This window comes from Dipodomys ordii, unplaced genomic scaffold (genome assembly GCF_000151885.1).
Source record: "Dipodomys ordii isolate 6190 unplaced genomic scaffold, Dord_2.0 Scaffold193, whole genome shotgun sequence".
Classification (NCBI taxonomy): Eukaryota; Metazoa; Chordata; class Mammalia; order Rodentia; family Heteromyidae; genus Dipodomys; species Dipodomys ordii.
Window position 1 is genome coordinate 127,535 of NW_012267409.1, and position 22,572 is coordinate 150,106.

The 22,572-nt window shown below is 51.0% G+C and overlaps 1 protein-coding gene across 1 annotated transcript in view; it reads left to right on the plus strand.

Annotated features, from left to right (window-relative positions):
- Ephb1 (EPH receptor B1) overlaps nt 1-22,572 on the plus strand; it is a 108,431-nt gene that overhangs the window by 79,345 nt on the left and 6,514 nt on the right. The window contains exon 13 of the mRNA XM_013034659.1: nt 18,472-18,621. Coding sequence (XP_012890113.1) covers nt 18,472-18,621 — 150 coding nt within the window. The remainder of the gene's footprint in view (nt 1-18,471; nt 18,622-22,572) is intronic.

A 22,572-nucleotide genomic window follows, 5' to 3' on the forward strand; every position in this document is an offset into this window, starting at 1 on the left:
TTCCTCCTCTTCTTCCTCTTCTTCCTCCTCTTCCTCTTGTTCTTCTTCCTCCTCTTCCTCTTCCACCTCTTCCTCCTCCTCCTTTTCCTTCTCTTACTCTTCCTCCTCCTCTTCTTCCTTTACTCATCTCTCTTCCCTTTTCTCCGTCTTCCCCTCTACTCCCCCTCCCCTCCCTTTCTCTCCTCTCCCTCTCATCTTTCTCTTCTCTCCTCCTGTACTCCCCTCCCCTTCTCTCTCCTCCCTTACCCTCCCCTTCTTTTCTCTCCTCTCCTCCCTTACCCTTCTCCTCTCCTCTCCACTCTATCTTCTCTTTCTTCCTCTCCCATTCCCTCTCCTCCCTTCCCCTCCCCTCCTCTCCCCTCCCTGCCCCTCCCCTCGCTTCATACCGTGAAGTGCAGGCCTGTAAGACGGGCCTGAAGATCCTTCTGCCTCCCCTTCATTCTCCTGCTGCACGCAGCTTCCCCCAAGGTCTTCCCCTCCCGCCCCCCACATCACTGTCTTCTGCTATACCTGGTGTCCTTCCTGTAAGCGCGGGCCTCATTAATAGCGGCCCAAGGCCTCTCCCCTTTCCCGGGTGGGCCCCCTCCCTCATCCTCCCCACTCCCCCGCTCCTCTCCACCCCTGCCTCTTCTCCCCAGGTGTTCCTTCTCTGTTTGAATGTGTAATCTGCAGGCCCCAGGAGCATCCCCCCACCCCCACCCCGCCACACACACCCCAACAGACTCCTGCAATCATGAACAGATAAAACCCGTTCCTCTGTGCTTCCTTATGATTGCAATAAACTCCCGAACCCGGGCAAGCTCTGGGCTGCTCACATCGCTGCCCCCCTAAGAGGGACAGAGAAATGGGGGGAGGCTGCTCCCCGCACATACAGGTGCATGGTGATTCACCCAGCTCACCTGTCTGACAGATAGATCCCTCAAATACACATTCAGACACACACACACTCACACACACACACAGAGCTCCAAGTGTAGCACTGAGGAGAAAAGAAGTAGAGCTGGGATTTTCCCCCCTTTTGTTATCACTGAGATATTTGCCTGCTGTAGTACTCAGTTTTTAGATCTTTTTTTTTCTTCTCCCGTACTTAAAGACTTCTAAGTATTAAGGTGCAAAGAAAGCAGAAAAATTATCTCAGAGATCATTCTCCCTGTGAGCTTTTTAGGAAAAAGAGAGAAAGAGAGAGAGAGGGAAAAAAGAGTAAGTACCAACTCCCATCTGTGTTTTTTCTGCACCTCTCTAAGAAGCTGCTGCTCGCTGAGAGTCGTAGCACACGCCTGGAATCCCAGCAGCTAGATTTCAGGCAGAAGCCGCACCAGTTCAAGGCCAGCTTGGGCTACAGAGGGAGGCCCAGGCTCTGTCTCTGTCTGTCTGTCTGTCAGTCTCTCTGTCTCAGTCTTTCTGTCTGTCTCTGTCTGTCTGTGTCTCTCTGTCTCTGTCTTTCTGTCTGTCTGTCTCTCTTACACACACACACACACACACACACTACTACTACTACTACTACTACTACTATTTGTCTTTCCTCTGCCAGCAGATATTGGGCCGGGCTGTGCCCCGTTTCCTTCAGAAAGAGAACATTTTAGCAGCTTTCCGTCTAATGTCCCCCAGATCCCACTCTCTCCCCCAGCCCTCCCTCACCTCAGGATGATTTTACATTTAAATCACACCGCCCCTCCCTGTAGGATCCATGCCAGGCTTCCCTCCCTCCCTCCAGGGGCTCGCACTCAAAGTATGATCTCCAGCTTCTCTTTCAATCTTAGCAGGGGCTTGGGGAGCGAACCCGTCTCCCGGGTGGATGGGGAAACGGAGAGGAATGAAGATGAGCAAGGAAAAGATGGGGGAAGGGGAGGAGACGCTCTCATTGCACGCAGCCAGCACGCAGCGCAGGCCTGGTCCCCTGGACATTCTCCGGCGTTAATTAAGCTGAAGGAAGAATCACACAAATGTCACTCCGCCCGGTGCTCTGCCACTCAAATGGTCCTCCCTCATCCACGGGGGGAGGGTTCCGGCCTCCTCCCCCCTCCCTCCTTTCTCCCTGGGTCACTGTCAGCGGATGGGCACCGAGGGCTAGCAGGCCCGGACTGCAGGGCCCTTTTTGTTTTTGTTTTGCATTTCTTTTGCCAATTCTAGGGACTGAACAGTTCAGGGCCTGGGCGCCGTCCCCGAGCTGCTTTTGCTCAAGACCAGCGCTCTACCACTTGAGCCACAGTGCCACTTCTGGCTTTTTCTGTATCTGTGGTGCTGAGGAATCGAACCCAGGGCTTCATGTGTGCGAGGCAAGCACTCTACCACTGAGCCACCTTCCCACGTGGTCAGGGTTCTCAGCCAGCGCCGCCTCCCCTCTCTCTCTCTCTCTCTCTCTTTCTCTCCATCTCTGCGTTGGGGGAGTGGTTTGGACAGTGCAATGTGTAAAGCCACGCCCTCATTTGCATATCCTCAGGTGGGGGGGGGCCCTGGGTGCAGACCATGCCACACGTCCAGCGGTTTCTGCTGAGCACCTACCGTGTGCGAAGCACGGGAGAGAACGTAGCACAGCTCCGGAGAGCCAGAGGTTCCTTATCTGGACTCTCAGAGAGGAAGCCTTGGGCTGGGACCCGAGCGTGGAACAGAAGTCATGAGAGGACAGGCCCAGAGCCAGACCCAGACTCCCCACGGGTCCCGCGATCCCAGACGCTTGTGGGAGAGGAGGTAGGGACCAGACCTGACCTTCCTCGAGCGAGATCCGTCCGTGAGGCAATACATCAATGAGCCAGTCAATCGGAGAGCATCGACTTCTTAGCAGAGAGGTAAAGACCTCTCTGCTGGGGCGGGAAATGGAGCTTCCCATTTCACAGGCCGCTTGGGCAGGAGTGTGCGGATATCATTTACTATGGCGTGCATCTCACCCCCCCCCACACACCCGCCGCAATTTGATGCTGCATAGATCAATAGTGTGGAATCAGAAGCTCGAGGAAGAGGGGCAGCATTTAGCTGAGTTGAGAGGAGGACAGATTCCCAGAATGGAACCACATGCCGGAGCAGCTCTGAGTACCCGTTTACAGTCGGATGGGTAGATGGTGTACCGACAAGGTTGGGGGGGGGGTGGATCCTAGGCTCAGAGGCTGAGGATTCCACAGAGGTGATCTGGTCAGTAGATTGTGTATTTGTCCTGCGAGGCCCAGGAGGGAGTGAGTTCAGGAATGGGTTTCCCTTGGAGAGGCTCTGTGACCAGTTCCGGTTGTGTTTCTCTCAAAAGGATTCAGTGTGGACAGGGTCTTCAAACACATTACCCCCTCCCCATACACACACATCCACACACACCCCTAGAATATGACCTTATTTGGGAATAGGGTCTTTCCAGATGTAATCAAATGAAGATGAGATCACATTGGATTAAAGTGAGTCCTGAATCCAGTTGCTTGGATCCTTAGAAGAAGCGGGGGGGGGAATTTAGGAAGACACATAGACACACACAGACACACAGACACACACACACCTGGAGGAGATGGCCATATGATGTCAGGGCATTGCAGGGAGGTATCTGGAAACCAAGCACTGGAAACAAGAGAAGCAAAGCAGGACTCTCCCCACCCCAATGCAGCAGATGCGCTTGACCAGAAAGTTTAGGGCCGCCAAAGCAACCTTCGGCCCCTCGTGGCTAGCAGAAGAACTCGGGCAAGACAGAAGCGTGAGTAATTATTAGCAAAAGAAACATGGCAGACAAAGAGAATGCGCGGGTTAGGCATCCAGCAAGACAGACGTTGGCCTCATTGCTGCCATCTCCTTACACAGCTGGGCTGGGGGTTAAAAAGTGCGAATCAGGTGGCTTTCTGATCGGCGCGTCTCCTGTAAGGCCAAAGGGGTTGAGTCTCTCCGGTCCTCATTCTCTCATTCTTTTGCTCTTCCCGCCTCACTTCTTTGGTAACTCTCTGCTCCTTTTCCCACATCAGGCAGGTCTTGGTTTAAGCTTATCCCCCCAATTGCTAGTTCTATGGGCCACACGCCCTGACCGGCTGCTCTTCTACTGACTTGTATGTTTAGACTTGGTGTTTAGACTTCAGGTCTTCAGAAGAACGATAGGGTAATAATTCCTGTGGTGCCGGGCACCGGTGGCTCATGCCTGTCATCCTAGCTACTCAGGAGGTTGAGATCTGTGGATCATGGTGCAAAGCTGGCCTGGGTAGAACAAAAATTGATGCGACTCTTTATCGCTAATTAATCATACACACAACCCCCCCCTCCCCACACACACATACACACACAAAATGCTGGAAGTGGGGCTGTGGCTCAAGTGCTAGGACACTTACCCTGAGCAAAAGAAGCTCAGGGACAATGCCCTGGGCCCTGAGTTCAAAGCCCAGAACTGGTACAAAAATCATAATAATTATAATTCCTGTTGTTTTAAGCCACGTGGTTTGTGAAACTGTATTAGATCAGCCCTATTAAGCCCAATAAGATCCTCAGCGACCATCCCTACCCCAGCATAGGTGTGCAGTGAGTTAGTATGGAGATTATAAAGGATTAGGGATGAGAACCCACCAGGGATGGTCTTGGAGGTTCATGTGGAATTTATCCAGAACCAAAGGGGGACCCTCAAGCATCTCCCAGAGGCTGAGATTTAAGAGACCAAACTCCACTCCTTGGTCGTTGAGTTCCCTGGCCGAAAGGCGTTCAGAGAGCTACGACCCCATTCTGGTAAATGACTGCTCAACATGGCATCTTTGCAGACCCGTGCAGGTCTGTCAGAGGGCCCAATGGGGCATAGGAAATATTGAGACAGAGAGCAGGATTTCCTCCTGAGCACCTGACCTGGGGAGGGCAGGAAGGGGTGACTGGGAGCCCTTCTCACTACACAGCCCCATCCGCAGGAAAAGCCAGCAGCTCTAGCAGATCTCTGTAAGGTAAAGTGTTTACAAAGCGAAAAGGAAGCTAGAACCTTCTATCCACCCACCGATCGGAGAGCACAGAGGCAGCCTTATCTAAGGCTGAACGTATTCCTCTTCCTCTGGGGAAACTGAAGTTAAAAAAATAAAAAAATCTGAGCTACACTCCCATGCAATACAGTCTTGAAGTCACGGAGGTAAAAGAAAAGAGCCAGTCAGGGTGGAAGCTAGACCAGGATTGCCGATCAAAGGGCCGCCCGAGCTCAACCGCAGATACCCCCAGCTGCAGGGGGAATAAGCAAGGGAGGATTTTAGAGGTGAAGACTTCATTTTAATCCTCCCACAAAAGGCATTGAAAGTAAAATACCCTTTCCTCAGAGAAGCCAGAGTAAGAAACAGGAAATAAGATTCTCAGCGCCAGAGAGCCGTGTAGACGTCTACTAAATACCGCTCGCTTAGGGAAGAAGACACGCCATCTGGGTGTTTGAGAAAAAGGATAAAAATATTTTTGTGTTTTTTAAAAAAAGGTCCTAAAGAGACAAGTTCAAAGCCACGGATTCCTTCAGTGAGTCAAAGACCCTCCCTTCACCTCCAGGCCAGCTCTCTGCTTTGTGGGAGTTGGAAGGGATTATATATATATATATATATATATATATATATTTTTTTTTAATCTTCTTTTTCCTTGATCAGCAATGACGATCTTTTCAAAGCGCCTGGTCAGATCACTTAATCACCCTTGAATCCAGGCTGCTGTAGAGAAAGGAGGAGGGAGAGCTGAGTTCATTGTCCTGACCCAGGGGTTTCTATTGAAATACAAAACCACTGCTCACCTATGGCCTGGCCGCTGGCCCCAACAACTCCGCCTCTTGCTACTCCAGCCCACGAAGGAAGTGCGAGTGCTCCTTTGTCCTCATGGTTTTGATTGCTCCCTGTCTATGAGAGGCATAGCACACTGGCCTAAGCCTTAGCCAACCATGGTCCTGTGCCTTGGATATCGTATCATTTGTGTGTGTGTGTGTGTGTGTGTTTGTTTGTATGGTATGTGCCAGTATTGGGACTTGAACTCATGGCCGTATGCTCACACTTGGCTTTATTTTTTTCCCTCTCAATGCTGGCACTCTTAGGACCTGAGTCTCACCTCCATTTCTGTTGTTTTTGTTGTTGTCTTTTGCTGGCTCATTGGAGGTAAGAGTGTCCACGGGAGTTTTCTGCCCTGGCTGGCTTCAAACCGCTATCCTTAGATCCCACTCTCCCGAGGAGGTAGGATCAACCGAGAAAGTTGAGAACTGAACAAAACTGCACTGACCCAACTAGACGTCTGTGACGTCTACAGAATATTCCATCTAGCAATGTCAGAATGATCATTCTCCAAAAGAGATCCCATTTTAGGGCACAAGAGCTCATCTCTGCAAATTCAGAAACACGGAGATTATTCCCTGCATTCTCTCGGGCCACAACAGGATGCAATTAGAACTCAATGCCAAAGGCCACTGCAGAAAATCCTATAACCACAGAGACTGAACAACACCTTGCTGAATCACCAGCAAGGCACTGAAGAGATCAGAACAGAAATTCAAACGTAGCCAGGATAACGGGTGTGAGCCACCAGAGCCCAACGTCACCACCACTTGAGTTCTTGTCATTGTTGTTCGGTGGTACTGGGAATTGAACCGGGTTTTTAACACTTGCCAGGCAAGCAGTCCACCACCTGAGCCAGGTGCTCAGTCCTTTTGCTTTAGGTTGGTTATGATAAGGTCTGGTGTTTTTGTTGTTGTTGTTGTTGGCTTCAGACTGTGATGATCCTACCTCTACCTCCCAAGTAGCTGGGATTATAGGCGTGTGCTATAGTAGCACGCCCAGGCCCTATCACTTTGGGAAACAAGTGTTCCCTGGAAATGAATTTGGCCCTTCATGAAAGATGACAGGAAGCTCAAGAATTAAAAGAGGTCCACATTCATGTGCTTTCAATTGATTAGCACCAACAAAATGGGATGTAATGGCCTTGTCATAGGATATTCTGTCCTGGGAGATTAGAAGCTACACAGGTTTGGTCAGGAAGGGGGTGTGGAGTAGAGGGGAAAAACCTCTGTCTAGATTCCACGTGAAGATAGCTGATGTTCTCTATCCATTATTATTATTTTGCCTGTTGAACATGTTATGGCTCTGTTACCCCGAAAGAATCATTATTTACAACCTTGCTATTCTGTGATAATTCTCAGCATTAGAAAACTATTTTAGTAAGTAAATAAGGCTCTCTCATTTAAAGCTCATGACTCAAAAAAAGTGTTTTCTTTTAAGGCTTGTTTCCTTGTATTAGTTTTCATACCCTGCTACTCGCTAATCATTATCTTCCGTAATGAACACACCGGACTCGTTTCTCCCTTGTTCTTTCTTTTGGTTTTCTTCTTCTGATATTTTCATCGCATTTCAAATCATATAGCAGAACAAATCCTATCAGCTCTAATGACAGACAATGCGGTGCCCAGGACTTACCAGTGGATAACTCTGAATGACGGGACGTGGGGAAGGACCTCCACGTGCCTGTGATGATTCCACGTCTGTGAGACTCCTCCACCCCACGATCTGTCAGATGGAAATAATATATTAGGCCTGTCCCATTGTAAAGATCAAAGGAGTAGGATCGCATGTTTGAGTAAACCCCTCGTGTCCTATATAAACGTACATGTTAAAAACACAATAAATTATCATAAAGTTGATGAAATCAGAATCATTATTAAGTGATTTTGAATCGGAGTACAATACTTTTACTTGATTTGGGTGGGGGGGGGGAATCAATCTCAGCAATAGATGGCATGCTCAATATAATTAGCAATGAATGGAACTCTTTCCTTCCCGTTGATATCCCAAGTGGCCAGTGTCATAATATAAATCCTGCCCCGCGTGCAGAACTCAAGCTTGAATAGCACCATGACTAGAATTTAGAAAAAAAATAATTTTAATGGTGGTTTGTTTTCTTTAATTTTTTTGTTGAGGTGGCACTGAGGAATTGAACCCAGGGCAAGCACTCGATCACTAAGCCGCGTTCCCAGCCTGAAATGTAAATCCTGGTTGTGCTACTAATATACTGTGTAGTAACCTTGATGCAGTAATTTACTTTTTGAGCCTCAGTTTTCTGTAAAATAGGAATGGAACTTGGGTGCTTGAAGTAGATAGATACTAAATATATATTATATATTATATTGCATAGTTATATATTTATATAATGAAAACATATAAGTATATTTATATATAAATACATATACATGTGTATATACATGTACATAGATGTATATACATATATAGGTATATGAATGTATATATTTTATATATAAAAGCATATACATGTGTATATACATATCTGGTTATATAAATGTGCACATTATCATTTATATGTTTGTATATTTGTATATAGTTATATGTTTAAAATATATATATATATTTTTTTGTCGTTCGTGGGGCTTGAACTCTGGGCCTGGGCGCTGTCCCTCAGCTCTTCAGCTCAAGGCGAGCGCCTTACCTCTTGATCCACAGCGCTACTTCCAGTTTTCTAGTAGTTTATTGGAGATCAGAGTCTCAGGGACTTTCCTGCCCGGGCTTATTTATATATTTTTATATTTATAAATATAAAGATATATATTGAGTATGACTGTGAAAACTGGTTCACGTGAAACCATGTCAAGTGCCCAGCAGAGCAATGGGAACCTGAGAATTGCCCATAGGCTCCAGCCTCCTTGGAGGTCCCCTAAAAACCACGAGAGGAGACAAGTATAGAAACATGCATAGCCTGTCGCCCTACGGTGCAAATTCATGAGATACAGGATGGGTAAATGAGGGCAAGGGGTCAGAACGGCGCAGGAGACATATCATTGTCACCGAGTCTTTTCCCAGGGTGTGGATGTCTCGAAGCGGGTAGCTGCAAGCTCTCTAACCATGCCAGAGAAAATCCTTAGCATAACGAGAAACATTGAACACTGCCTGACCAGAAGGGCCATTCTTGCTGTAAAACAGTGACGGGGCTAGTGGTTTCCAGAACTGCTTTATTTTCTACCCCATTATCCGGTGGTGAAGCCAGAGGAAACCCAACACATTTTCCTTTTTGTGAAATTTCGTGGGGGTTTCTGTTTTTGTTTTCAACAAAAGAGTCCACAGTCTGGACAGGATTCCTCTTGTGGGGTGAGCACACTCCAGGATTTGTATCTCCAGGGAGAAGCACAAAATCTAGGGTGTGAGGAATCTCCAGACCCCGCGGCACTGAGTTCCACCCCAGGTTGTCATGGTACGCACTATTGTTGTTACTGTTGTGTCCTTATTAGACTTTGAGCGGCCGCCTCCGATCTTATTTTCTTCCCAGTTGTGTGTTCTCTTATTTAATTGTGCCGTTTTTCAGAAGATGAGGTTTTTGGGAAAGGTGTGTCTGGGTGTGTCTGGGTCTGGCCTGGAACTCAGTGCCTTAGCATTTTTGCTCAGAGCTAGTTGGCGCAGCAACACTTCCAGCTTTGGGGTGGTTAATTGGTGACAAGAGTCTCATGGACTTGCTTACCAGGGTTGGCTTTGAACTGTGATCCTCAGATCTCTGCCTCCTCAGTGGCTAGGATTGCACATGTGAGCCACCAGCGCCTTGGAAGAAGGCTTTCTTTATTCCCTTTATCTCTGGATAATTTTCACACACCACCACCACCACCACCACCAATCCACTAGCAGTAGTAATGCTAGCTGGGTCTCTTCTTTTTTTTTTTTTTTGTCCATTGTGGGGCTTGAACTCTGGGCCTGGGCGCTGTCCCTCAGCTCTTCAACTCAAGGCGAGCGCTCTACCACTTGAGCCACAGCGCCACTTCCAGTTTTCTGGTGGTTTATTGGAGAAAAAAGTCTCACAAACTTTCCTGTCCCAGCTGGCTTTGAACCGCGATCCTCAGATCTCAGCCTCCTGAGCAGCTAGGATGACAGGCATGAGCCACCAGGGTCCAGCTCGGGTCATTTTTTTTTAAGTCAGCATTTCTGTCCCCAATCTGTCTTACATTACAGGAGACACTACAGCCCATGCCCAATATTGGTCTTGAAAGCAGGTTTGAGGGACTTTTGGAACCAGATGGATGTCCACGTTACATCTCATCTGCTGTGCACATTCGAAGCCCTGCTTGAAATGTCTTGGGGCTCCCCTCCTTGGCTTCTTTACCAAAAAGAAAAAAAAAACCTTCAAAAATGCCTTTGTAGAGGTGAAGAAACACCTTTAAAACCCATTTAACAAAGGAATCTTCAGAGAACTTTCTGTTTGGATCAGATTTTTTAAGAAAAAATTGTGGTCTAGACCCCCTGAGTGAGAGCTCTGTTGAAAGCAACCTCTACCAAGAGTCGGGATCCCCTCCGAGATGCGCTTTCTCGCAGATAATTGCTTCTGGTCTTACACTTGCAGGATTCCTACTATGTGGTTTAGAATATGATTCCTCTTCCCCTTTAAAAAAAAAAAGGAATGAACGTTTCTCCTTCCGAGTTTTGTCTGGTGTTCCTCGTGGTTAGATGTAGGTTCTGTGTCCTTGGTCATAAATCCACGCAAGTGGCGTTGTTCTTTCCTGTATTAATGGATCTAGAGAAGCCTCAGGTTCACCGGCCCCTGTGGGTGGCGTTGAGTTTGATTATCCGGTCACATTGTCCAGTTTCTCCAGTGTAGTGTTACATCCAGGTTATATGTGATTTCTATTCCCTGGGCAAAGATGTTGTTATGAAAATACCCTACTACATTTTTTCCCAAGCCCTGGGGCTTGAACTCAGGGCCTGGGCACTGTCCCTGAGCTTCTCTTGCTCAAGGTGAGCGCTCTACCACTTGAGCCACAGCACCACTTCCGGCTTTCTCTGTGTGTGTGGTGCTAAGGAATCGAACCCAGGGCCTCATGCATGCGTGGCGAGCACTCTACCACTGAGCCACCTTCCCAGCCACCTTCTTCTTGTCTAAATACCCTCTTCCCAGTTGTGGCTTTCATGGATGAGTCTCGTCAGAACCAAGCTTGATGACATTGCTGCACAACTTTGGCCGCCATATGCCTTTGAAGAAGGGTCCAGTCCTGTTCCGCTTTCTTTTTCTCTCCTTGGAAACGACTCTATTCCCAATGTGGTCTTGCTCTCTTTGATTTTCACCTGGGAAGTCTCGGAGTGACCTCTGGCTGGCCACGATGAAGTTTCTCTCGTGCGTTTCTAGGTTGACAAGTCCCTGTTCTAGGCTCAGTGGCCTATTCGGACAGGTTCTGGTTCTATCACGTGCTACTCTGCCTGCGCCTCCCCTCGGAGCGTTCTCCTGCTCTGTGGTTGGCTTGAAGGATGCAGACGGTGGGCGTGGTGGGAGGCAGGCTCCTTTCCGGCCGTCCAGATGGCGTCTCTGCTTTCCCCCTTGCCTGTCCTCATTCTCACCCATGCTTTGCTACGTGGGCCGTAAACTGGGGCCCATGAAGGCCCCTAGAGGTGGACGTTCCTCTTGGGTGGCGCCGTCATGTTCCTAGTGGATTAAAAAAAAATATATAAACCACTGAAGGTCAGCAGAATCCTGGGCGAGCCAGATGTACACCCGCTGCAGACGCTTGGAGACCTAGCCCGAGCCGCTGCTCAAGGGTGAGCTCAGACTTGCCTTCTAGGTGTTTTTAGACCCCCTGGGTACAGTCGATATGGAAACTGGCTGTGGAGAAGATGGAATTGGGGCTCCCCCCTCACCCTCCCACCCCATCATAGGGTTTCGGGACCATCTGAAAAGAGTAAGTCCAGGGCTGGGAAGGTGGCTCAGAGGTAGAGCGCTTGCCTTGCCTGCATGAGGCCCTGGGTTCGATTCTTCAGCACCACATAAGCAGAAAAAGCCAGAACTGGCGCAGTGGCTCAAGGGGTAGAGCGCTCGCCTTGAGCTGAAGAGCTGAGGGACAGCACCCAGGCCCAGAGTTCAGGCCCCACAACCGACCCCTCTTCCCCCCCCCAAAAAAAGAGTAAGTCTAGCACAGTTCTAGTCAATACTTGTGCTGTGGCAGGGCTGGAAAGGCCCCGAGTCATGAGAAAGCAACAAGCGAACCCCGGTAGGGAAGCGCAGGGAGGGAACAAGATCTCTTCCTCCGGAAGACTCCAGATACTTCTAGAACCACCACATCAGGGGCCCAGAGCCCCAATGTCTTGCAGAGATGTGAAGAGCATGGGGCCTAGAACCCACCACCGGGTTCTATCACCCAGGGTCAAGAAAGCAAATGGAAATACCGGGGTGATGGCGGGAAGGAATGCAGCCGACGTGGCTGGGCAGGGAGGAGGGGACGGAGGCTTCTGTTTATCTCTTACTTCGCTGAAGCAGCTTTCTAAGAACCTGCTGAGACAGCACAGGGAAAGTCGTAGCTGGGAATGTGGGAATAACTCCGGGACTTAGTTTCCATTTATTCCCTTAATTCATTCCTTTACCTTCTCTCTGTATCATCGTAAGGTTTTTTTTTTTTCCCTCCCTGCGTCTCGATTCTTGGGGGATCGGTGGCCTACATCGTGACTGTATCCTCCGGGGCTGTGTGTTCCTACAGTTCCTAAGAACGTTACGTTCCTTACGTACCTGTAATAGAGTTACCCACTGTGGCGATTGCACAGGGCAAAGTACTTCTACCTAATGCACAGAAATCTAATGCTGGCATCTCCCTGTCAGAGTCTTATTTATTTTTAGCACATTTTTTCCCTATGGGATCAGATACTGGATTTCGTTCCCATCGATTTTGTCTCCTTCTATCAGGAACAGTGCCACTGTTTCTTGTTGTTGTCTTTGGTGGGTGACGTTGGCGGTTTTAAAGAATACCATTCGTCCGCTTTGGATAGAACTCCTCCCTTGTTTGGGTTCCTCTGGTTCTTCCTCATGATGCGATCAGGGTTAGAGGTGATAGGTCACGTGACACCTCCAGGTCCCGGGTGTCCATCGGCTCCTTGCAGCCATGCTAGGAACTTGTAGGTTTTTAAGTTTGGGTGGAAGCGTCATTTCCAAAGCCTGTTGGCAATTCATACCGTGGCTGTAGTTAGTGGGATTTGTTTTGTCCCATTGATTCCCAGTTCATGCACTGTGCTTGCTAACATATATACATTTATATGTTTGCTGGTTTAGTTAGTGCCAGTATCGGGACTTGAGCTCAGAGCTCTGCAGTCTTGTCTTTTTTTCTCCCCCATTTAAGGCTAGTGCTCTATTCCTTGAGCCACACTTTTACATCCCGGCTTTCCTGATAATTGACTGTCTAGAAGAGTCTTTAAGATTTGTCCACCTGGTCCGGCTGTGAACCTAGATCCTCCTATCTCAGCCTCCTGGGTAGCCAGAAGTAGTAGCCGCTGTCACCCAATCATGTTTACTGTTACAACAAGAAAATAAAACCCACAGAAAACAATACGTTTCGTGAGCGCTGGAGAGGGGAGGGAGGGGTCTCTGAAACAGAAGCCGACCCTGTTTCATTCCTTCCCACTGGAGGCTGCCTCCCCTCCCTCCACCTTTCAGATGTGTGGTCCCACGAGCACCCCGTTCCTCACAAGGTGAGGATCCCTGGTTTAGATCAGCAGCGTTAAAGATGCCCAGGGGAAAAGCTGGCCTTCCGGAGTGACCTCGGGGCGGGGGGGGGGGGTGGTGCTGACCCCTCTCCCCCCCCGTGCTGGCTGCCCCCAGCGGGAGGCGGTGCAGCGGCCGCCCTGGCTCCCGCATCCACGCACGCCCCTCGGAGATGATCAGGCATTAGTATCTCTACTGGTAGGTTATGACAGAGTGTTGAAATGCTCCGGTTAGCATCTCTCTGGCCTTCCTCATGCATCATGAAGGCAGGAGAAGCGCGAATGACGCCCCCATCCCTCCTAGCATCAAGGGCAGCTGGGGGGGGTAATTTTTATTTATGTTAATAAAAGACAGCTGTTTCCCCTGCTGACATCTGTTTGGTTAGAGAATAGAGTTTGTTCTTTTTTTTATCAGTTAGAAAACATCACCAGTGGCCTTTCTGTTCACACATGCAGTGCACACTCCCACCCACAGACTTTTAGTTAACTTATGTCCCCATGGGCCTTTCGAGAACTGCTGGAAAGTGATGTTTGGGCTGAGGTTCGCAGGCCCAGCGTCTCGAGGAAGGATTTCGGCACGGACAAAGGCTCAGGGAAGAGAGGGTGGAGGCAGCCTGAAGCCCACGGACTGTACGCCTTGCCATTTCGTAGTTATTCAAACCTTATTTGATGCCTAGTCTGAAAGAGACATCGTGCCGTTCATTTCGGGAGAGCAGATCACACATCACGAACAGCTCTGGAAAACATTCTGTTGTAGGAACAATTTTGTCTACTGTGGATCCCTTATTTTTATTTCTTTATCTATTTTTATTTTTTTTTGGGGGGGATGTCGGTTGTGGGGCTTGAACTCTGGGCCTGGGCGCTGTCCCTCAGCTCTTCAGCTCAAGGCGAGCGCTCTACCACTTGAGCCACAGCACCACGTCCGGCTTTTTTCTGCTTAGGAGGTGCCGAGGAATTGAACCCAGGGCGTCGGGCAGGCAAGGCAAGCGCTCTACCCCTGAGCCACCTGCCCAGCGCCTGGTTAGGTATTTATTTTGGAGTTGTCTTTTCCCCTACTTCCTTCCTAGGCTGCAGGTCTTTTATTTTTTCCTCTCCTCATTTTTGTTCTTTTCCATCTTTGCATGGTCGATGAGGTCGCCCCTTTCTAGAGGTTCTCAACCCTTCCCTACCGCCCATGTCCCCTCTAAAGTGGCCCCTCCATCTCTGTGCTTCATGTCTCCATCCCTGACATAAATTACAGCCTGTAAGGAAAGCAGCAGAGCAGTCCCGGAGAAACCCTCAGAAGATGGAGAGTCTGTTTCCATGCAAATCTCTTTCCCCGACTCCTCGTCCTAGGGGAGCTGGGAAACAAGCCTCTTTATGATATAGATTCGGTGGCAGTTCAACAGCTCCGAGCTATTTCCACTGGCTGTTAGAAGCTGCTAAGGTTCAGAGATAAATCACCTTTTAGCCAGAAACTTCCCCCTCTTCCTGGCGGATACAGGCCTTATCTGGGGAAGGGGGTTGGGGGCGGGGAATCACTGTGCTGATTGGGTTCAGGGAAATGGATGAGCGTACTTTCTGAGTGCTTTTAAGTCAGGGCATTTCGTTCTGCAGTACCTCTCTGATCTAGCACTTAGGGCCTATTTCAGTTCTCTTGGGGAGGGGAGGGGGAGCGGTGTGACATGGATGCTTCCAGAAGGACCAGGCCATCTGCGTCCAAACTTGGCCCCAGAAGGCTACACAGCGTGCTGCCCCCCCCCCTTCTCACAGTCCACCAACTTAAAAGCACATTTTTGTTTGTTTCTTTCTTTCTTTTGGTGTCCATCCTGGGGCTTGAACTTGGGGCCTGGGCACTGTCCCTAAGTTCTTGTGTGTATGTGTGTGTGTGTGTGCATACTCAAGGCTAGTGCACTACCACACTTGAGCACAGTTCCACTTCTGGGTTTTTGCTGGTTCATTGGAGGTAGGAGTGATCTCACAAACTTTCCTGCCCAGGGTTGACTTCAAACCCTGATCCTCAGATCTCAGCCTCCTGAGTAGACAGGCGTGAGCCTGTCCGAGTGCCCAGCTAAGAATAGGTCCTGCTATACGACGTAAACTGTCCGTTGACCCTTTCGCTTCGTCGCCCTCTTTGTCAGGTCTTTGGTTGCCATGTCCCCAAACCCTCGCTATAGGTGATACCCCCCCCACACCCTCCCCTAGGGTAGACATGGCTCACTGAAGCCCACACCCCCGGTCTTTGTAGATTCTGAGGCCTCCACCCCAGCTTCTCAAGCGTAGCTTCCCTGGAGAGATGTAGGAGCATTTTAAATTTATTATTACTCATAATACTATTACTAATGGTGATCACTGCACAAAGGAGTTTCAGTGCAACAGTTAGTGAGCACAACGCCTCTTGGTCAATGGTACCCTCCCACCATTCACCCCCCCCCATGTCTTCCAACCTCAATCTTTTACTACTGCTACCATCTTCCTGAGATGGGTCACGCGGGAGAGCGATACGTAGCAATGCCTGGTCTGGATGAAAGCAGACTGTCTGTGGCTGAGACTGGAAAGAAGAGATGGCCTCCAAGCTGGCGCACGCGCGCGCACGCGCATGTGTGTGTGTGTGGAGGGGCAGTGGGTGGAGCCTGAAGATGGCTTCTTTCCCTCCCCACAGTGCCCCCTGTGGCAGCTCTGAATGCCAACTTGGGCCCCCAGTTCCCCCAACCTACCCCCACGCCCCAGGAAAGTGGTTTCTTTGGGGGCCCGTGCCGGATTGCGATTCCTTTGTGGGGGAGACCTGTTCTCTTTCTTCACCACACCAAGAATTCTTCCCATCATGTTCTCTGCCGCCCTGGAGAGCCAGCCACCGCCCCCCCCACTCCATCCTCTGGGTCCCTTCCTCTCCCCTCCCTCTGTCCCCCTCCTCTTCATAGATCACCTTGTCATAGAATGGGAGGTGAGTTCAGCCATCACGATCACCATTGTGATTAACCACCACCCACCACCCCAAGCCTCATTCCCAGTGGCCAGGTGTGAAAAGAGGGAAGGAGACTTAGAATTCCAGGGATCCCAGCACCCTCCTTCCCTCCCCCTCCCCCCCCACGCTCCCTGCCTCTGTGGCTTGCCTCCGTTCCGCCTCAGAGGTCGGTCGCTGTCCCCAAGGCTCCTCACCTGAACGGGAGAGCCGGCCAGACAAGCTGTCACCTGCTCTCTGGTCTGCAAAGGCCCGGCCACCTGCTGTGACAGAGAGGGTGATGGTGACAGGCCATTCTCCGTGTTCAGTGAGGCCCGACGGCACAAGGTGGCAGGGGACTGGGGGGGGCAGAGGCTCCTTGCCAGCGGGCCTGGCGCTGCCCCCTCACGCTGGCAGGAGCGGCTCGGCAGCTGTCCCTGGCGCCCCCCGGGGCAGCTCCAGACTTGGCAGCCAGGACACCTCCAGACTCCCTGATCGCCTCTTTGAAATGCAGAAGTACAAAACTTTTTCATCTCCCAACCCGCCCACCCCTGGCGCGTGCATGTACGCGCGCACGCGCATGCACACACACACACACACACACACACACACAGATCCAACTCACTCCCATTCACAGACCTACACTGCCAAGCCTTCTTTATCTGTCTTACACACACATAGTACTAAGTTCTCACACGCAATCCTCTTTCATTCACACACACACACAGACCTCACTCACTCCTATTCACAGACCTACACTGCCAAGTTTTCTGTTTCTACACACACAGTACTAAGTTCTCACATGAAATCCTCTCTCTCTCACACACACACCACACTAATTAAACTCTTGCTCTTCTCTACATTACCCTACCCCTTTCCTGAGAGTGACTTATACCCAGCCCCCCGGCCCCCAACCTGCAGGTACCTGAGAACTTCTGGGTCCTCCCATGAGTTTCCCTCCCCCTTCCTTCCCCCCTCCCTCCCTGGCCAGGGGCACTGGGTCTATGAAGTCAGTACCGAGCATTGCGTTCCTTTCTGGGGTCTGGCGAGGACAGCATCCCCCCTGCCAGGCAGCCGATCCTGCCCTGCAGGCATCTGTCACATCGCTGGCACCGGAGCCGAGGGCATCTCCCGCCGCACAGCCGCCAGCGTCCTGGGGGAAATCAGGACTGTCGTCTTTGCACAGAGTTGGACGCGTGCCTGGCTTACCTTTCTTCCTCCCAAGCCCCAGATAGGAAAGCAAATGTTAAAAAAAAAAAAAAAAAAGTTCATTCCTCTTTTTTTTTTTTTCCTCCTTCCCATTCCATCTCCCGGATTAATCATTTATACATTTTTAAGGTTTTTCTATATAAAAAAAAAATCCACTGTGCACTTCTGGTGCTTCGAACAGGGAAAAGAATGGTCAGAATAAAAATAGCCTCTTTAGGAACGCAAGGCCTGGCTCAAGTGAGAGAATACCTGCTCTGGGAGTGGGGGTGAGGCCTGGGCTTTATGCCCTAGTTCACACACACGTGTGCACACACATGCATGCATGCACACACATAGATGCATGCATGCACACATACAGATGCACACATGCTCATGCACGCATGCACATGCACACACATACCATACAGATGCATGTGCAAAAAAGGCCTGGGCTTTATGTCCCAGTTTATACATACATGCGTGCACACACACATGCATGCACACACCACATAGATGCATGCACACAAATGCATGCACACACGTTCACACACGCATGCACATACCATATACAGATGCACATGCATGCACACACATGCACACATGCGCAGTAGCCTCCTACGGCTGATGAGGTGGAGCTCAATGGAAATAGGACCAAAGGGCGGCCATGTCTGATGTTGAAGGAGGAGGGCTCCGGGAAGCCTTTCCTTCTCCTCATCCCCCTGGAACCACCGTGGGCTGCTACAGGGCAAGGATACCGGCATGTTGCACCTTACATAGCCAGCCTCCTGTCCTATTGGAGTAGCCACACTTCCTCCTCCCCCCGCCCCCCAGGTGTGGAAGGCCCCAGGGAAGGTGGGAGGGGACAGCAAAGTGTCTGCACCTGCCACCCTCTTGTGCCGGGTGCGTTAGATGTGTTTAAAGAAAGGCATTTTCAGCTAGAAAAGCAATGATGGCTGAGCAGATTTCTCCTCCTCTCAGGGAGGGAAGATCCCGGTGAGGTGGACAGCCCCCGAGGCGATCGCCTACCGCAAGTTCACCTCGGCCAGCGACGTCTGGAGCTACGGGATCGTCATGTGGGAAGTCATGTCATTTGGAGAGAGACCCTACTGGGATATGTCCAACCAAGACGTGAGTGCCTCGGCCCTTCCCTTCCTTTCCATTCTCCTTCCCTTTCTATCCTGTCCCGTCCTGTCATGGTGCTTGAGCTGAGAGACCTGGGTGCTGTCCCCTGAGCTCTTCAGCTCAAGGTGAGCGCTCTACCACTTGAGCTATAGAGCACCACTTCCGGTTTTGTGGTGGAGATCAGAGTCGCACGGACTTTCCTGCCCAGGCTGGCTTTGAACCTCGATCCTCAGCTCTCAGCCAACAGTCACTGGGATGACAGGCGTGAGCCACCCGCGCCCCGTTTCCCAGGCCTTTTCAGCTCCAGGCGTCATCAGTTGAGTTTGAGAAGTTCATGGACAGGGGACACAGGGGCAGCCCTGCGCATGGGTGGTTGAGCTAATCAAAGAGCCAAGCACGGAGGTCATTCCGGTCCAGTGTCCCAACGACCACAAAGCCTCTGAGGTGCCCAGGCCACAGACTCCAATCCAAGAGGCCGAACGGCCATGAACCACGATACGATCATCCCCAGCTAAGCAGGACAATCCACCCTGAGTCCAAGGACCCAGAGCTCCGTGTGACCAGAGGGGAAGAAGGGAGGGGGGGAGACAGAGGCTGACCTGTGGGGTGTCTGTCCCGCGCAGGTTCTGTTAGCCATGTAGCCACTTGCTACCTAGGACTCACATCCTCAGCCTTCCAAGGGACATTCTCCCCCTACACGCTCCCCCCCGCCCAGAACCTACTCTTCTTTGAACCCAAGACTCCATCGGGGAAGGGGAACGAAGCGGAGAGTTCCGGGAGGCTGGCTGACTTCAGAGAAGTGACAGGAATCGGGTGTGCGCTGCCCTGGTGGGAACGAGGCTGGAGATGATGTAGGCAGAGGCATTCTGGGAGATTCCAGACGGCAGCCCCCTTTTTTTGTTACTCCAACCTCACTGAAGGCAAGGAAGCCCTATTTTTTGGAGGGGGAGAGGCTCAAGGCTAACACTCTACCACTTGAGCCACAGCGCCACTTCCAGCTTTTTCTGTTTATGTGGTGCTGAGGAATCAAACCCAGGGCCTCAGGCATGCAAGGCAAGCGCTCTACTGCTGAGCCACCTTCCCTGCCCGAGGTTTATGGCCTTTGTTGAGGCTGGGAGGGGTGACTCGCTGTGACGTGGGAAGAGGAGCCAGGTGCTTTCTGGGACAGCGCCCCGTGTTTCTCGGGGCAGAGCAGGTGAGGTCGCACACTCTTCACCAGGGGCAGCCGCGGGGGCGTCATCCGCGATGATCCCACCCTGCCTCAGCCCCTATCACGGGTCCGATCTGCCAGGCGGGCTTTTGTGAAACCAACACACACACACAGACCCACACACAGACCCACACACAGATACACACACACACACACACCCCAGGGGACCGACAGGCACAACTCAAGAACCCAAGACATTCCCAATCAAGGCATTCATCCATGGCAAAGAAGAGTTTGAGATTCGATATCCAAGCCATTCATCCAACACACAACCAGGGTCCGACTCTCTGCTCCTCTTCTTGAGGGGTTTACGGTTGAGTGGCGTGAACGCAGGTCTAGACGAATGTGGGGTGGGGTGGGGTGGGAGGCAGGGAAGGAGTGTTTGGATTGTTTTTGTCCGTCGTGGGGCTTGAACTCAGGGCCTGGGCGCTGTCCCTCAGCTCAAGGCAAGTGCTGTACCACTTGAGCCACAGCACCGCTTCCGGTTTTCTGGCGCTTCACTGGAGATCAGAGTCTGACAGACTCTTCTCATGGGCTGGCTTTGAACTGAGATCCTCAGATCTCGGCCTCCTAAGTAGACAAGCATGAGCCACTGGCGGCACCTGGCTCTGGATTTTTTATTGAGGCTGGGTCTCGGATGGAATTGAGTAGGAGTAACAAAATATAGTTCTCCTCCTGAGGGGAGGCAGGCGGTGAGATCACACATTTGGGGTGGGGCAGGGCAGGAGGCGCTCGGTAGCCGGGCTGCGCATCCACTCATTGGAAGCCACTGCCGTGGTGACAGAAGAAGGGTTTTCACAGATGACAATTGAAGGGCTTTAAGGAAGAGAATCGCAGAGGCAAGTCAGGGAAGTGCTGGTAATTGGGCTTCCCGAGCCGGGGAAGGTCTTTGAACATGTACCGTGTACCGAGAGAGAGTGTGTGTCGGCGAAGAGAGAGAGCAACTTGGAAGTTGTCGCTGCTGGGATCTGATTGACAGAGATAATGAGAGTGGCGGTGTCTGCGGAGAGGAGTTGGGGTTTGATTGGAACATCAGAGCTCAGCTTAACTCACTCTGCCCTGGTTCCTCCACCCACCCCGGACTTGCTGGAAGACGCTGCCCCTCCAGCGGCCGCCCAGCGCCTCCGTGACTTCACACCCGGTATCTGGGAGTGCTTGGTTCCCCACCCCCGAGCACCCAACGTCTTGGATCAAGACAGCCTCTCCCTGTCACCCCGCGTCTTTATAGGTGGGCCTCAGGGCGTTTGCTGACCCTCGATTTGGGGGATGGACCACAGGGAGATGGGGACAGTTCTCCCCCAGGCCAGTTGCCTAGGCTGTTGATCGCTGCCTGGTCCAGCCCCGCCCCGCTGTGGACCAAGGGTCCTTCGGGAACCCCCCCCCTTCACCCCTGTGCCCGCTGTAACTCCCCCTACAACCCAGATGCAGACCCCAGGGCGAGAACGCCAGTGCTGCTCCCTGTCGCGGCGTGGCGAGGTTGGAGCCACGGAATAAGTTGTCTCTGGGATTTTTTTTTAATATCTTGATGCTTTAATTTGAATTTAAGTCATATGCACTGAGGGAAAAAAAATTATGGGAGAATAAAAATCCGTGAAGCCGTCACAGTCCCATCAAAGAGGAGCAGGTAAGTGCTGCTCGTGCAGCAATTAATGACTGGTTTTCTTTTTCCTCTGAGGGACAGGGTTGAGATGTGACAGTCAGTCCTCACTGCTAGGAGGGGGGCGGGGAGGATATGGGCACATGGTTTAAGTAGTTTTAAGAGGAGGCAGCAGAATTAAACAAGATGTGAGACACAGCGAGAGGGAGGAGAGTGTAGAGAGCTCTGCTCATCCACACAACAGGTGAGAAAGGAGAGGAGAGACCAGAGAAAGGAGGCATCTAGCACAGAAGTGAGGAGATGTTGGGCTGGGAAGGTGGCTCAGTGGTAGAGCGCTTGCCTTGCATGCCTGAGGCCCTGGGTTCGATTCCTCAGCACCACATAAGCAAAAAGCCGGAAGTGGGGTTGTGGCTCAGGTGGTAGAGCCCTGGCCTTGACAGCGCCCAGAGTTCAGGCCCCACAACCAGACCCAAAAAAAAAAAAAAGAAGTGAGGAGAGGACAGATACTGATGGAGACAGGAAGGGGGGAAAGGAGGGAGATAACACAAAACAGGGCTAGCAAAGGATCTGGGAAGGAGGGGTGGATAGGGAAGGCATGGGAGGAGATTGAGGAGGATGGGAGAGGCAGCTAAGGAGGTTAGGGAAAGAAGAGGGAGTAGGAAAACAGGAGAGATCTAGAAGATATTACAGATGCAAGATGCAGACATAGGACAGGATCTAGAGAAAAATGTGAGAGGGACAAAAAAGAGATGAGGGTGGAAGAGGATAGATCCAGGACTAAGGGAGTAGAGAATGTAGAGGAGAGAGGGGACAGAGTGGGAGGACCAGAAGAACCAGAGGAAGCAGAGTGGAGAGGAGGAGTCAGCAAGGAGGCCAAATAGAGGAGAAAAGACAGCAAGAAAGGAGGTGAAAGAGCGGCAGAGGTGAGAGAAAGGAGACAGCAACAGGAGAGAGTACCGGGGAGGAGATGGAAATTGAGCAATAGTAGAGGAGGGGAGGGAGAAGACACAGCAAAAGAGTAAGGATACGGACAGGAGAGAAGAGAGATGCAGAACAGAGGATGTAGAGAAAGAATCGAGCCAACAACAGGAGAGGAAGGTGAGATTTGCGATAAGAAGGGAGGAGAGAAAGTGGACACGACAGGAGGGAG